Below are 12500 nucleotides of genomic sequence, written 5' to 3'. Positions count from 1 at the left end.
CGTCTCCAGACTCCGCCCCCTCTACGTCTCCAGACTCCACCCCCCCCCCCCCTCTACGTCTCCAAACTCCACCCCCTCTACCTCTCCAGACTCCGCCCCCTTTACATCTCCAGACTCCACCCCTCTCTACATCTCCAGACTCCGCCCCCTCTACGTCTCTCCAGACTCCCCCCCCTATATGTCTCCAGACTCCGCCCCCCTCTCTACATCTCCAGACTCCGCCCCCCTCTACGTCTCTCCAGACTCTGCCCCCCCTCTACGTCTCCAGACTCCGCCCCTCTCTACGTCTCTAGACTCCGCCCCCTCTACGTCTCCAGACTCCGCCCCTCTCTATGTCTCCAGACTCCGCCCCCCTCTACGTCTCCAGACTCCGCCCCCCTCTACGTCTCCAGACTCCGTCCCCCTCTACGTCTCCAGACTCCGCCCCCCTCTACGTCTCCAGACTCCGTCCCCCTCTACGTCTCCAGACTCCGTCCCTCTCTATGTCTCCAGACTCCGCCCCCCTCTACGTCTCCAGACTCCGCCCCTCTCTACGTCTCCAGACTCCGTCCCCCTCTACGTCTCCAGACTCCGTCCCCCTCTACGTCTCCAGACTCCGCCCCCCTCTACGTCTCCAGACTCCGTCCCCCTCTACGTCTCCAGACTCCGTCCCCCTCTACGTCTCCAGACTCCGCCCCCCTCTACGTCTCCAGACTCCGCCCCACTCTACGTCTCCAGACTCCGCCCCCCTCTACGTCTCCAGACTCCGCCCCTCTCTACGTCTCCAGACTCCGTCCCCCTCTACGTCTCCAGACTCCGCCCCTCTCTACGTCTCCAGACTCCGCCCCTCTCTACGTCTCCAGACTCCGCCCCTCTCTACGTCTCCAGACTCCGCCCCTCTCTACGTCTCCAGACTCCGCCCCTCTCTACGTCTCCAGACTCCGCCCCTCTCTACGTCTCCAGACTCCGTCCCCCTCTACGTCTCCAGACTCCGTCCCCCTCTACGTCTCCAGACTCCGTCCCTCTCTACGTCTCCAGACTCCGCCCCTCTCTACGTCTCCAGACTCCGCCCCTCTCTACGTCTCCAGACTCCGCCCCTCTCTACGTCTCCAGACTCCGCCCCTCTCTACGTCTCCAGACTCCGCCCCTCTCTACGTCTCCAGACTCCGTCCCCCTCTAAACTCCGTCCCCTCTAAACTCCAGACTTTTATTCAATCGGAAATCCTGGTTCGCAGGAATCATGGTGCGTTCACGTTAGGTGGGAAGAAGCGGAAGAACCAGCTTCCGACTGGGAAAAGCCATTCACGTCAGCCTTCTAGTGGTAATTCCTACTAGGTCATATGGGAGTTTTTTATAGACCCCGATATCTCCCACTTCGCGTCCCGAAATGCGGAAGTATCAACCATCATGGCAGCAAGCTTGACGGCGATGTCGGCAATACAAGGTAAATACAAATCAAAATGATCACTTTGATCACATAATCAGAATAATACAATCATACTGCTGTACTCTTCATATGAAAAACGAGCTATACTTGCTGCTGTTCGTCTACAGTTGATTTTAAAGTAACTTGCTAACGACTTGTAGCAATAGGTTAGCAGTAATTTACGATCGCCATCTTGGATGTGGGCGTTTCCTCGAGTTCAACGCGTGAATGCTTCCTAGTTGTAGCAACGAGATGTCATCTGGTTCGTCCGCTTCTTCCCACCTAACGTGAACGCACCATCACTCTCCCCACAGACTCATCGTGTGAAGTCCTTGCATTTTAAAGCCCCGTTGCCCAGTGACTGTCATCCTCATCTACCGGCGGTTTTACCCAAACCCACTTCACCCGGCACCTCACCGTTCCCACCCGTGTCAAAGGTCGCGTCAATCTACAGGTACTCATAACATCCGTCCCCATTTCTCCTGGGTCAGATCATGACCTTATCCAGTTCACTATTCCATCCCCAGCCTCCGCGTACACACGTCGCCGCCAGAAACACAAAATCGATCAATCCCCTCCAACTCTCGCATCTGCTCTCCGATGCTCTCCCCCTGGAGGCAGCCCTCACCTCACACCTGATGACCTCACCACCTGATGACCTCACCACCTGATGACCTCACCACCTGATGACCTCACACCTGATGACCTCACCACCTGATGACCTCACACCTAATGACCTCACACCTAATGACCTCACCACCTGATGACCTCACACCTGATGACCTCACACCTAATGACCTCACACCTAATGACCTCACACCTGATGACCTCACACCTGATGACCTCACCACCTGATGACCTCAACACCAGCCTGTCTGTCTGTCTCCTTCAACTGCTGTTGCTCCATCATCTCTACTGTTGCCCCCCCCCCCCCTCCATCATCTCTACTGTTGCCCCCCCCCTCCCTCCATCACCTCTACTGTTGCCCCCCCCCCTCCATCACCTCTACTGTTGCCCCCCCCCCCCTCCATCATCTCTACTGTTGCCCCCCCCCCCTCCATCACCTCTACTGTTGCCCCCCCCCCCCTCCATCATCTCTACTGTTGCCCCCCCCCTCCATCATCTCTACTGTTGCCCCCCCCCCCTCCCTCCATCATCTCTAAAGGGAGTTGAAGACTCAATTATCAGAAGCAGAAAAGACTAACTTAGAAACAACGTTGGCCATAATCATCAAGTCGTCACTGAAAGTCGTTATTCACTCGTAAAGCTGAACCGTGTGACTTTTTAAATTCACTGACTAAATTAGTCAATAAGAAATCTGATTCCCAAAGTGTTTCAGCCGTTAAAAGGTGAAAACAATACACGGAGAACATGTACAAGGTGTTTGAACAATAATTATAGTCAGTTCTAGAAAAGCAAAACAAACAACCCATGTCTAGTTAGAGGTTTTCTGTTTTTTTTTATGGAAGGACACACTTAATGAGCCAGTAAACAGACGAATGGCTGTGAATTATATAAATAATTTATAGAATGGCTTCCTTCCCAGATCACTAATCTATTGTTAACGAGGGGATGAGCCTATGAGCCTGTTGGACACTGATGTTGAATTGCTTTCCCAGAACCCTTGGAACCCTTTTGGAAAACGTCCTGCAGCCTTCCGTCACAAATAATGAGCAAACAGGGTTTTGTTTGTTGGCAGAAAGGCACGCAGTAACAAGATGGAGGCTGCGTCTCCCATGTGATTCAGATTTCCCAGCCTGGCAACGGCAGACTGTGGAGTTGTTAGTTTGGACGCAGAAGAAGAAGAAGCTTCTGATTGGCTCGAGTGGCTCGAGTGGCTCTTGTCCACTCTGGAGACACTGGGGGTTATTTAGGGAAGGCATTCGTTATGTAATTAGTAGGGATGTCCGATATTATCGGCCGATATTGGCATTAAAATGTAATATCGGAAATGATCGGTATCGGTTTTTTTACATTTATTTAACCTTTATTTACCCAGGCAAGCAAGTAAGAACAAATTCTTATTTTATTTATTGTCAAAAGTATGCATAATGTTGTGTTAATTCCACGACAAGAGATATGTAATGTTAATTACCTGAAATTATTAAAAATAATTGGGGGGGGGGGGGGGGGGGCCCTGCATATATCTGTATCGGAAATTAAGAGTTGGACAATATCGGTATATCGGATATCGGTAAAAAAGCCAATATCAAACATCCCTAATAATTAGATTAGATTAGATTTATTGTAATCGCACAGCACAGGTACAGTACAACAAATTAGGGATGTGCATGACTGACCAAAATCATTTTAGAATATTCAAAAATCCTTCTATATACCTACTTATACACCTGCATATAACCCTGTATGATAGCATGTACAATAATGCTGTATATGCCATATATATATATATTTATTCTTACCGTAGATACTATATCTATACTAAGGCTGTCAAAGTTAACGCACAATTCTTTTAACGCCACACTATTATTGATACTCTCATTGATACTATGTTTGTTTCTGACTCAAAGTGTGAGGGAGAGAGAGAGAGAGAGAGAGAGAGAGAGAGAGAGAGAGAGAGAGAGAGAGAGAGAGAGAGAGAGAGCGGGGGGAGACAGGAAGAGAAAGAGAGAGAGGGGGAGACAGGAAGAGAGAGATACAGGAAGAGAGAGAGAGAGTACTTTCATTTTTCAAAATGTTCAGTTGCTATTGCATGCACTCATCTGTGTTCCACTACACACATGAGTGCATGCTTACCAACTGTCCGTCTGCAACACTACTATCACCAACATCTAAGAAGGGAGATCCCCCCTTGAATGGCCCTTCTAAGGTTTCTCTCCTCCACACTGCCTGTGGTGCATTGTTCCCTATTGTTAGGTTTTAGTGAGTTTTTCCTTACCTTCGCGTGGGGTACGTCTGGGAGTGTTTGCATTCATTCATTTATTTGCAGTTATTTTAAATTTGTTGGACCTTATGGTGTTCTTGTTTTGTTCTTGACTTATTGTTATGTTTCTTCTTGACTTGTTTAAAGAAGACGTGTCCGGCCCATGGGGACATTAACGTGTGTTGTCGGGCCTTACAAATACATTTGATTTGATTTGATTTGAGTACATTGTATATTACATTGTATACATCACCTGTACATTGTATATTACTATTGCACTTTACTGTTACTATTTGCACTCTGGTTGGATGCCAAACTTCTTTTCATTGTACTGTACTTGTGCTGAATAATGACAATACATTTGAATCTAATCTAATCTAAATTGTACAGTGTGGGTATACAGTATATACAGATATATATGCATATATGTGTCACTGCACAGCGCTATCGACCAGAACTCGGCCCTCCCCTATTGTCGTAGGCTTGAAAGACCTTTTTCTTCTTTTTTTGTGTGTTTTTTCTTTCTTTCATATTATTAGAAATTGAATGTATAAGCACATGTTTACTATAAAAACGAACAGTTAGAACAAGGGTGCACAACCTTTTTTGAACCAAGATCTACTTTTTAATTTACCACCTAGCCGAGAGCTACCAGTCAAAATTGTATATTGTAAGCCGTCATTTGAGGATTTATAAAAGCAGCATAATGAACACAAATCTGTCAGTGCCGAGTCCGACCTCATCTTAAATAACAAACAGCTTTGCTTGTTGTAGTTAACAAGGAGAGGCAGAGTTGATTTTGCAAAAAAAAAAAAAAAAGTTTTATCTAATTTTATTAATCAAGATCTACTTGAAATCAGCCCGCAATCTACCTGTCGATCGCGATCGACTGGTTGGGCACCACTGAGTTAGAATATCTAAAATAGTAACAATCCTTTGTTTAAAATAGGCTGTTTCACAGAGGTTTATTTCAGTGAACGGGGGCGTAATAACAATTTGCATGTGAATCGACCCAACCTTGGGGGGAGAGGCAGCCCCGCAGCGCAACGCCCACAAGACGTACACACCTGTTGGCACCTGGTGACACTTTGAATGTGTCTTGAGTTGAGAGATGTGGACGCCCAGAAGATAGCTGCTGCTCTCAACAAAATCGCTGCATCAGGTAGAGCCATCGATGAATGGGTTCATATTGGACTATTTTCACCAAGTCGACCCAGACCCAGTCCCTGAACCGGTGAGCTCTTCAGGTGAAGAAGATTCGGATGAAGACTTATTGGATTTCGGTCCGATACGGCAGTGCGCAGCTCAGCCTGAAGTGGAGGATGATTCTGTTCACAGCGGGACCGTCACACCGGGCTATTCAACGGAATTAACGATGAGATTCGTCGAAGATATGATGTCTGTTGTAACCGTGGACAGTGACACAGATGAAGAATTGGAAAAAATACGAACGTTTGATTGCAAATGCTATAAAGAGCGGAAAGAGAATTGTGTGTGTGCGTGCATGCGTGTGTGTGTGTGTGTGTGTGCGTGCATGCGTGCGTGCGTGTGTGTGTGTGTGTGTGTGTGCGTGGTTGTATACGTGTGTGTGTGTGTATATGTGTGTGGGTGTATACGTGTGTGTGTGTGTGTGTGTGTGTGTGTGTGTGTGTGTGTGTGTGTGTGTGTGCGTGCGTGCGTGCGTGCGTGTGTGTGTGTGTGTGTGTGTGTGTGCATGGGTGTATACGTGTGTGTGTGTGTGTGTGTGTGTGTGTGTGTGTGTGTGTGTGTGTGTGTGTGTGTGTGTGTGTGTGTGTGTGTGTGTGTGTGTGTGTGTGTGGTGCGTGCGTGCGTGTGTGCGTGTGTGTATACGCGTGTGTGTGTGTGTGTATATATGTGTGCATGCGTGTGTGCGTCTCCCCTCACCACCAGCGGCAGGGTGCAGATGACGAAGATGACGGTCATGAAGACCAGCAGCAGCAGGTGCTCCACCTCCTCGGCGATGGAGGACACGCCCCCCCCCGTCCCCCCCCTCTTGGTGGACCGCCGTCCCCCGAGCGACATGGACCCTCCTCCGTCCCCCCCCCTCCTCCTCCTCCGCCGGTACATGCCCACCAGGTGGTAGACCACGGAGCCGTTGCACGCGGCCACCGCCAGCACCAGCGTCAGCATCAGCGTGGCGTAGAGGGCGGCGTAGACGCGGTCCTCGCGCCGCCGCGGGTTCATGTCGATGAAGCACCAGGTGCCGGGGCAGTACTGCACGTAGTCCCCGAAGCCGGCGAACGGCAGGAGGCAGAAGAGCAGGCACAGGAGGAGGGCGGACGGCACGGCCACGTAGGCGCGGCGCTTGGTCACGTGGCGCCCGTAGAGGTACGGGTGTCCGATGGCCAGGCAGCGCTCCAGCGCCATGGCGAGGAGCAGCGACACGGTGGCCAGACTGAAGAAGGTCATGCTGAAGCCGAAGTACTCGCACACCAGGCCCGACTTCTCGGGCATCGAGGAGCGCCGAGGGGCGGCGGCGGTGACGCTGTTGTTGATGAGGGACCTGGACATGCCCACCAGGGTGACGTTCAGGGAGTAGGACACCTGAATCAGTCAAGGATCAAGAGGTTTATTATAGGGCTGGGGACTTTATCGCATTAATTTAGATTAATTAACTAATACAGAAATTATTAAAAGTTTTAAAAAATTTACGCATTTAATCGCATGATGAGTTTTATTTATTGTGTACGAATGTTACCTTTCAAAGGAGACCAGACTCATGCATGTGCTATAAGTATAAAGTATAATAAATCGCAAATTACTTTTTTTTCTTAGTCTGGTTTGTTCATAAAAAAAATATATATATAAGAGAAATTGAGATCAATCAAGAGTTTTTTTTTTTCAATGGTCAACTGTTCTGGAATGTACTTGAAAGTACTGCGTTTTACTTTTACCTCGAAAGTGCTTGAGTTTACAAAAGGTCCTTTGCGCTATATATATATATAGTATTCCTAAAATTGCTGCACTTTGTTAAAAATTGCATTGATCTGTTGGTCTGTGTAGTGGCTAAAACAGGATTGTGCTGCTTAAACGTATGTATAGTGTATATTCATTGATTCACTCGTATATCAAAATTCATTTGAATTGAACATTTTTGCTTTTCGCATCAAATATTGATATGCAATTAAAATGTGATTAATTTAGATTAATTAACTATAAAGTCTTGAATTAATTCGATTGCAAATTTTTATCGAGTCCCACCACTAGTTTATTTGTCACATACATACCAGGGCATACAGTGAAATGTGGGTGGTCGATTGTGCAAAATACAATAATAAAAATAGGCATAGAAAAAAAGAAAATAGGTAAGACACAAGATGTGCATGATAAAAAAAATACATGCTAAGTTCCTGAGAAACTGGTTCCTATGTACACTACTATACAATATACAATTTACAATGTTAACTCTTAATGTATCTAAACTATACTATACAATACCTCCTTCCTTTTAAAGTGACTTTTCCATTATTTTAAAGTGACATTTTGTTTAAAGTGATTGTTTTAGCGGTTGCCGCATGTGTGTGTGTGTGTGTGTGTGTGTGTGTGTGTGTGTGTGTGTGTGTGTGTGTGTGTGTGTGTGTGTGTGTGTGTGTGTGTGTGTGTGCGCGTGTGTGTGTGTTTTTTTTAATGATTTGATCTTTATTTATCTCGAACAACCATAAACACACAAACTTGAAATAACAAAAGATAACAAAAACTAAATAAAAATTAAATAAAAAAAACGAAATAAAATACAAATATAAATTAAATTAAATATATCTTCCTAGACATGGAAGCAATTGTCAACATAGCTCAAGACAAATGGTTTTGTTCGAGAAGGGACAGAAAGAAGCAAAGCTTATCTGGTCCTGCCCCTTCCTTACAAGATCATATTATTATGTAATAAGTTATCTATCAATATCAAAAATAATAAACCTATCCACTACAGCAAAAGATAAATAAATAATTACAAAAATACTATATGTGTGTACTAGGGCTGACCCCTATTAGTCGATTCATTAGTCGACTAATCTGTCGAAAGGAGCCGTAGTCGACTAGCCAACCTCTTAGTCGAATACACAAAAAATATATATATATATATTTATAATTTTTTTATCATTCTTTCCAAAAGAAAAGAGGCCTAGAAGCGTGGCTAACGCTGATGACACGCATACCAGAGGCTAACTGCCTAAGAAAACAGGCACAGAGGCACTGAAAGAGGATTTCACCCGTCTAATGAACACACTAGACTAGACAAATATCAACATGTATCCATCAGGGGACCAATTGCATGCTTTTGCAGAGAACAAGAAGCCTTCCGTCGACTCCTTCAGACATTAAGCACCCCCCCACAGCCCAAATGGAATGATAAAAAATATATATATATATTATACTTTTTTTAATTTTATTTTAATTTTTTGTCGACTAACGGCAAATTCTGGCCAATCATAGTCGACCATCCAAATCCTTAGTCGGGGACAGCCCTAGTGTGCTCATGTGTACTTGTGAGTGGAGGGTTCGGCTCACCTGCACCAGGGGGCTGATGAGGCAGGTGCCGGCGAGGTCCGTCACCACCAGCGAGGTGACGAGGACGTGGAACAGAGAGCGCCGCTGTGGCCTGCCACCGCCGCTCTCCCGACGCCGGCGGATCTCCAGGAGGGCGAGGGCCGCCACGTTGCCCAGGACGCCGGCGGCGAACATCACGGCGCTCACCAGGGGGCCCCGCTTGGAGTCGATGAGCAGCTTGTGGTGACAGGGGTCGTTCTCCGTGTCCCACATGGTCCGGACGGAATCCCAAAAAAACTAAAACGACCGATAACTCCGTAACAACAATCTCTCTCTCTCTCCGTTCTTCGCTCCTACCTCACCTCCTCTCAACTAAACTCTGTCTGTCCTAGTGTTTTATGTTATGTGTGTCTGGTGTGTGTGACGAGTTACTGAGTCGATAGCTTAGATTAAATGAATGTCCTCCTCGGGAATCCAAAAAACTAAAACGACCGATAACTTACTGAGTTGATCACTTTGATTAAATGAATGTCCTCAATCAAAAAAATTCACGGCTGAGGATGTTTAGGCATAAGACGGTGATTTATTAGATAGGCAATATCTGTATGGCAAGTGACGACCTGTATAAGAACGATGCAATTTTCTTGTATTATTATTATTATTATTATTATTATTACTTTTCTTTTTCTCTTTTTGTTTACTGTATTTTCTCATTTATTTTAGGTATTGTGTGGTTATATGTAGTCATGTATTGTATGTATATAATGTTGTTGTTGAACCTTTAAAAAAAAACAATAAAAACTATTTAAATAAATGAATGTCCTCCGCAGGTGAGATGAGAGAAAACCATGCTTGTGTCGACAGAGAGTGAAACAAGAGTCAAATCGCCGTCCAATCGGATGACTTCTAGAGACTCTGGCGTGTTGGTAGGAAACGTCATGTGACATCATCAAGGATGGGTTGTCATGGTAACGACTGGAGGCCTGGTTCCTGGGGCTAGTGTCTGTGGTACAGGTCGGGTAGATGCCCGCTGACGTCTTGTCGTGGCTGATGGGAAGGTTGACGAGATGCCGCTCTGACTAAAGACGCCATACCTGCGGGGAGCAATTATTATAGATGACATAGTTAATAATTAATAATTACCTTATATTACATTCGAAGCTTCTATCGAAGTATTCGAATGAAGCTTCCAATGCCTGTCGTCATATTTTATGACGTAAACATTTTTTTTTTATCTTCCAATCTTTCTCTCTCTCTCGCTCATTCTTTCTCTATATCTCTGCCTCTCGTTCTTTAACTCTATCCCTCTCTCGCTCTCGTTCTTTAACTCTATCCCTCTCTCTCTCTCTGCCTCTCTCTCTCTTGTTCTTTAACTCTATCCCTCTCTCTCTGCCTCTCTCTCTCTTGTTCTTTAACTCTATCCCTCTCTCTCTCTGCATCTCTCTCTTGTTCTTTAACTCTATCCCTCTCTCTCTCTGCCTCTCTCTCTCTCGTTCTTTAACTCTATCCCTCTCTCTCTCTGCCTCTCTCTCTCTCGTTCTTTAACTCTATCCCTCTCTCTCTCTCTCTCTGCCTCTCTCTCTCTTGTTCTTTAACTCTATCCCTCTCTCTCTCTATGTCTAGTTTCTCACACATGGAAATGTAACAGCTGCTGTATTGAGACACACATGGAATCCCCACTAATCTACCCACAAAAACACACACACTCTTACTTTCTGTCTGTCTGTCATCATCTTTCACTTTCTCTCTCTCTCTCTTTCTCTGTCTTTCTCTCTCTCTATCTGTCTCTCTCTTCCCCTGTCTGTCTTTTTCTCTCTACCTTTGTCTCTGTCTCTCTCTCTCTCCTTTTCTCTCTGTCTCTCTCTCTATCCCTGTCTCCCTCTCTCTCCGTCTGTCTCTGTTTTTCTCTCTCTCTCTCCCTCTCTCTCTCTCTCTTTCTCCCTCTCTGACTCCTTTTCTCTCTCGCTCTCGCTCTCTCTCTCTCTGACTCCTTTTCTCTCTCTCTCTCTCTCTCTCTCTCTCTCTCTCTCTCTCTCTCTCTACTATGTGTAATACTCAGCTTACTGACTCACCTCTGGTGACTATATTGTCTTATTCAGCCTGGTTTGTGTCTCATCTCAGAACACAGAACGGAATTCTCCCATAATGTGTCAATTCCTCTGTTTTCCTCAGAGGATTCTGGTTAATTTGGAGTCACACGGTTACTGTAGCAACCTACTGGCCCAATACACAACTACTATTATTACACACTACTACTACTACTACTACTATTACTACTACTACTACTACTACTACTACTACTACTACTACTACTACTACTACTACTACTACTACTACTACTACTACTACTACTACTATTACAACACACTACTACTACTACTACTACTACTACTACAACTATTACTACACACTACACACTACTACTACTACTACTACTACTACTACTACTATTACAACACACTACTACTACTACTACTACCTACTACTACTACTATTACTACACACTACCACTACTACTACTACTACTACTACTACTACTCCTTCTACACACCACTACTACTACACACACTACTACTACTACTACTACTACTACTACTACTACTACTACTACTACTACTACTACTACTATTACTACACACTACTACTACTACTACTACTACTACTACTACTACTACTACTACTACTACTACTACTATTCCTTCTACACACCACCACTACTACTACACATTACTAATACTACTACTACTACTACTACTACTACTACTACTACTACTACTACTACTACTACTACTACTACTACTAGTAATAGTAATAGTAGTACCTCATGGTACCAAAGCACCTCAAAGGCACTAAAAACTAAATTACAAACATCTCAAAACAAACTAGTCAGACTACTGCTTGACCTGACTCCTAGAACCCACCTCACCCCTGCCCACTTTGACAACCTAGGATGGCTTAGAGTAGACGACAGAGTACAACAACTTGCAATGGGCCTGGTCTACAAGATACACTACACGACCAAGGTACCCATGTACATGTCAAAATACTTCCCAAAGGTCAGTGAATACCACGATCACAACACCAGAGGGAGCTCCACAAATCATGTTAAACCCAGATTCGGCTCAAACAAGGGACTAAACACGTTTCGCAATTATGCCACATCAATGTGGAACGCCCTACCCAAAGCTGTAAAGGAATGTGAATCACTACCCACTTTCAAAAACACTCTCAAAGAACACCTACGGGAGACTGCAATTTAGAAACTGGCCCCTACAAATGTCCTAACCCAGTTGTACAGTAAATGACCAAGTATGGCTTTGTCAGTATTCCAATGTACAGTGTACCCCACCCACCCCCTACCCAACCCCCCACCTCCAATGTACAGTCCCCCCCTCCCCCCAACCCCCACCCACCAACCAAACCCCACCCCACCCACCCAACCTCCTCCAATGTACAGTTTCTACGTCAAATGTATATACACTCTTTTCTGGACACTTTTTGTATCACAAACAGTACTGTATTTACAAATCTGGTATGTCATAAATGTATAGATGTAGCAGTACTGTCTATCTGTATGTCGTGTGTGTCATATATGTTATGATGAATTGAAAATGGGGGACCCTGATGTAAACAAGACGAAAGTCTTTCTCTGGTCTGCATCCCCTTAACAATTGTATGTATTGAGCTGTACTGTACTGTACCCAT

General features: G+C 45.3%; 1 protein-coding gene across 1 annotated transcript in view; it reads right to left on the bottom strand.

The window, feature by feature from the left end:
* ptger2a (prostaglandin E receptor 2a (subtype EP2)) overlaps nt 1–12500 on the bottom strand; it is a 45216-nt gene that overhangs the window by 29424 nt on the left and 3292 nt on the right. The window contains exons 2-3 of the mRNA XM_084327382.1: nt 8817–9889; nt 6195–6854 (exon numbers count right to left, since the gene is read on the bottom strand). Of these exons, the coding sequence (XP_084183508.1) occupies nt 6195–6854; nt 8817–9068 (912 nt within the window). The 5' untranslated portion in view covers nt 9069–9889. The remainder of the gene's footprint in view (nt 1–6194; nt 6855–8816; nt 9890–12500) is intronic.

The sequence above is a fragment of the Notolepis coatsorum genome (genome assembly GCF_963971535.1).
Source record: "Notolepis coatsorum genome assembly, chromosome: 1".
Lineage (NCBI taxonomy): Eukaryota > Metazoa > Chordata > Actinopteri > Aulopiformes > Paralepididae > Notolepis > Notolepis coatsorum.
Note: the sequence above shows the minus strand (reverse complement) of the source record. Positions and strands in the feature narration are given on the sequence as shown.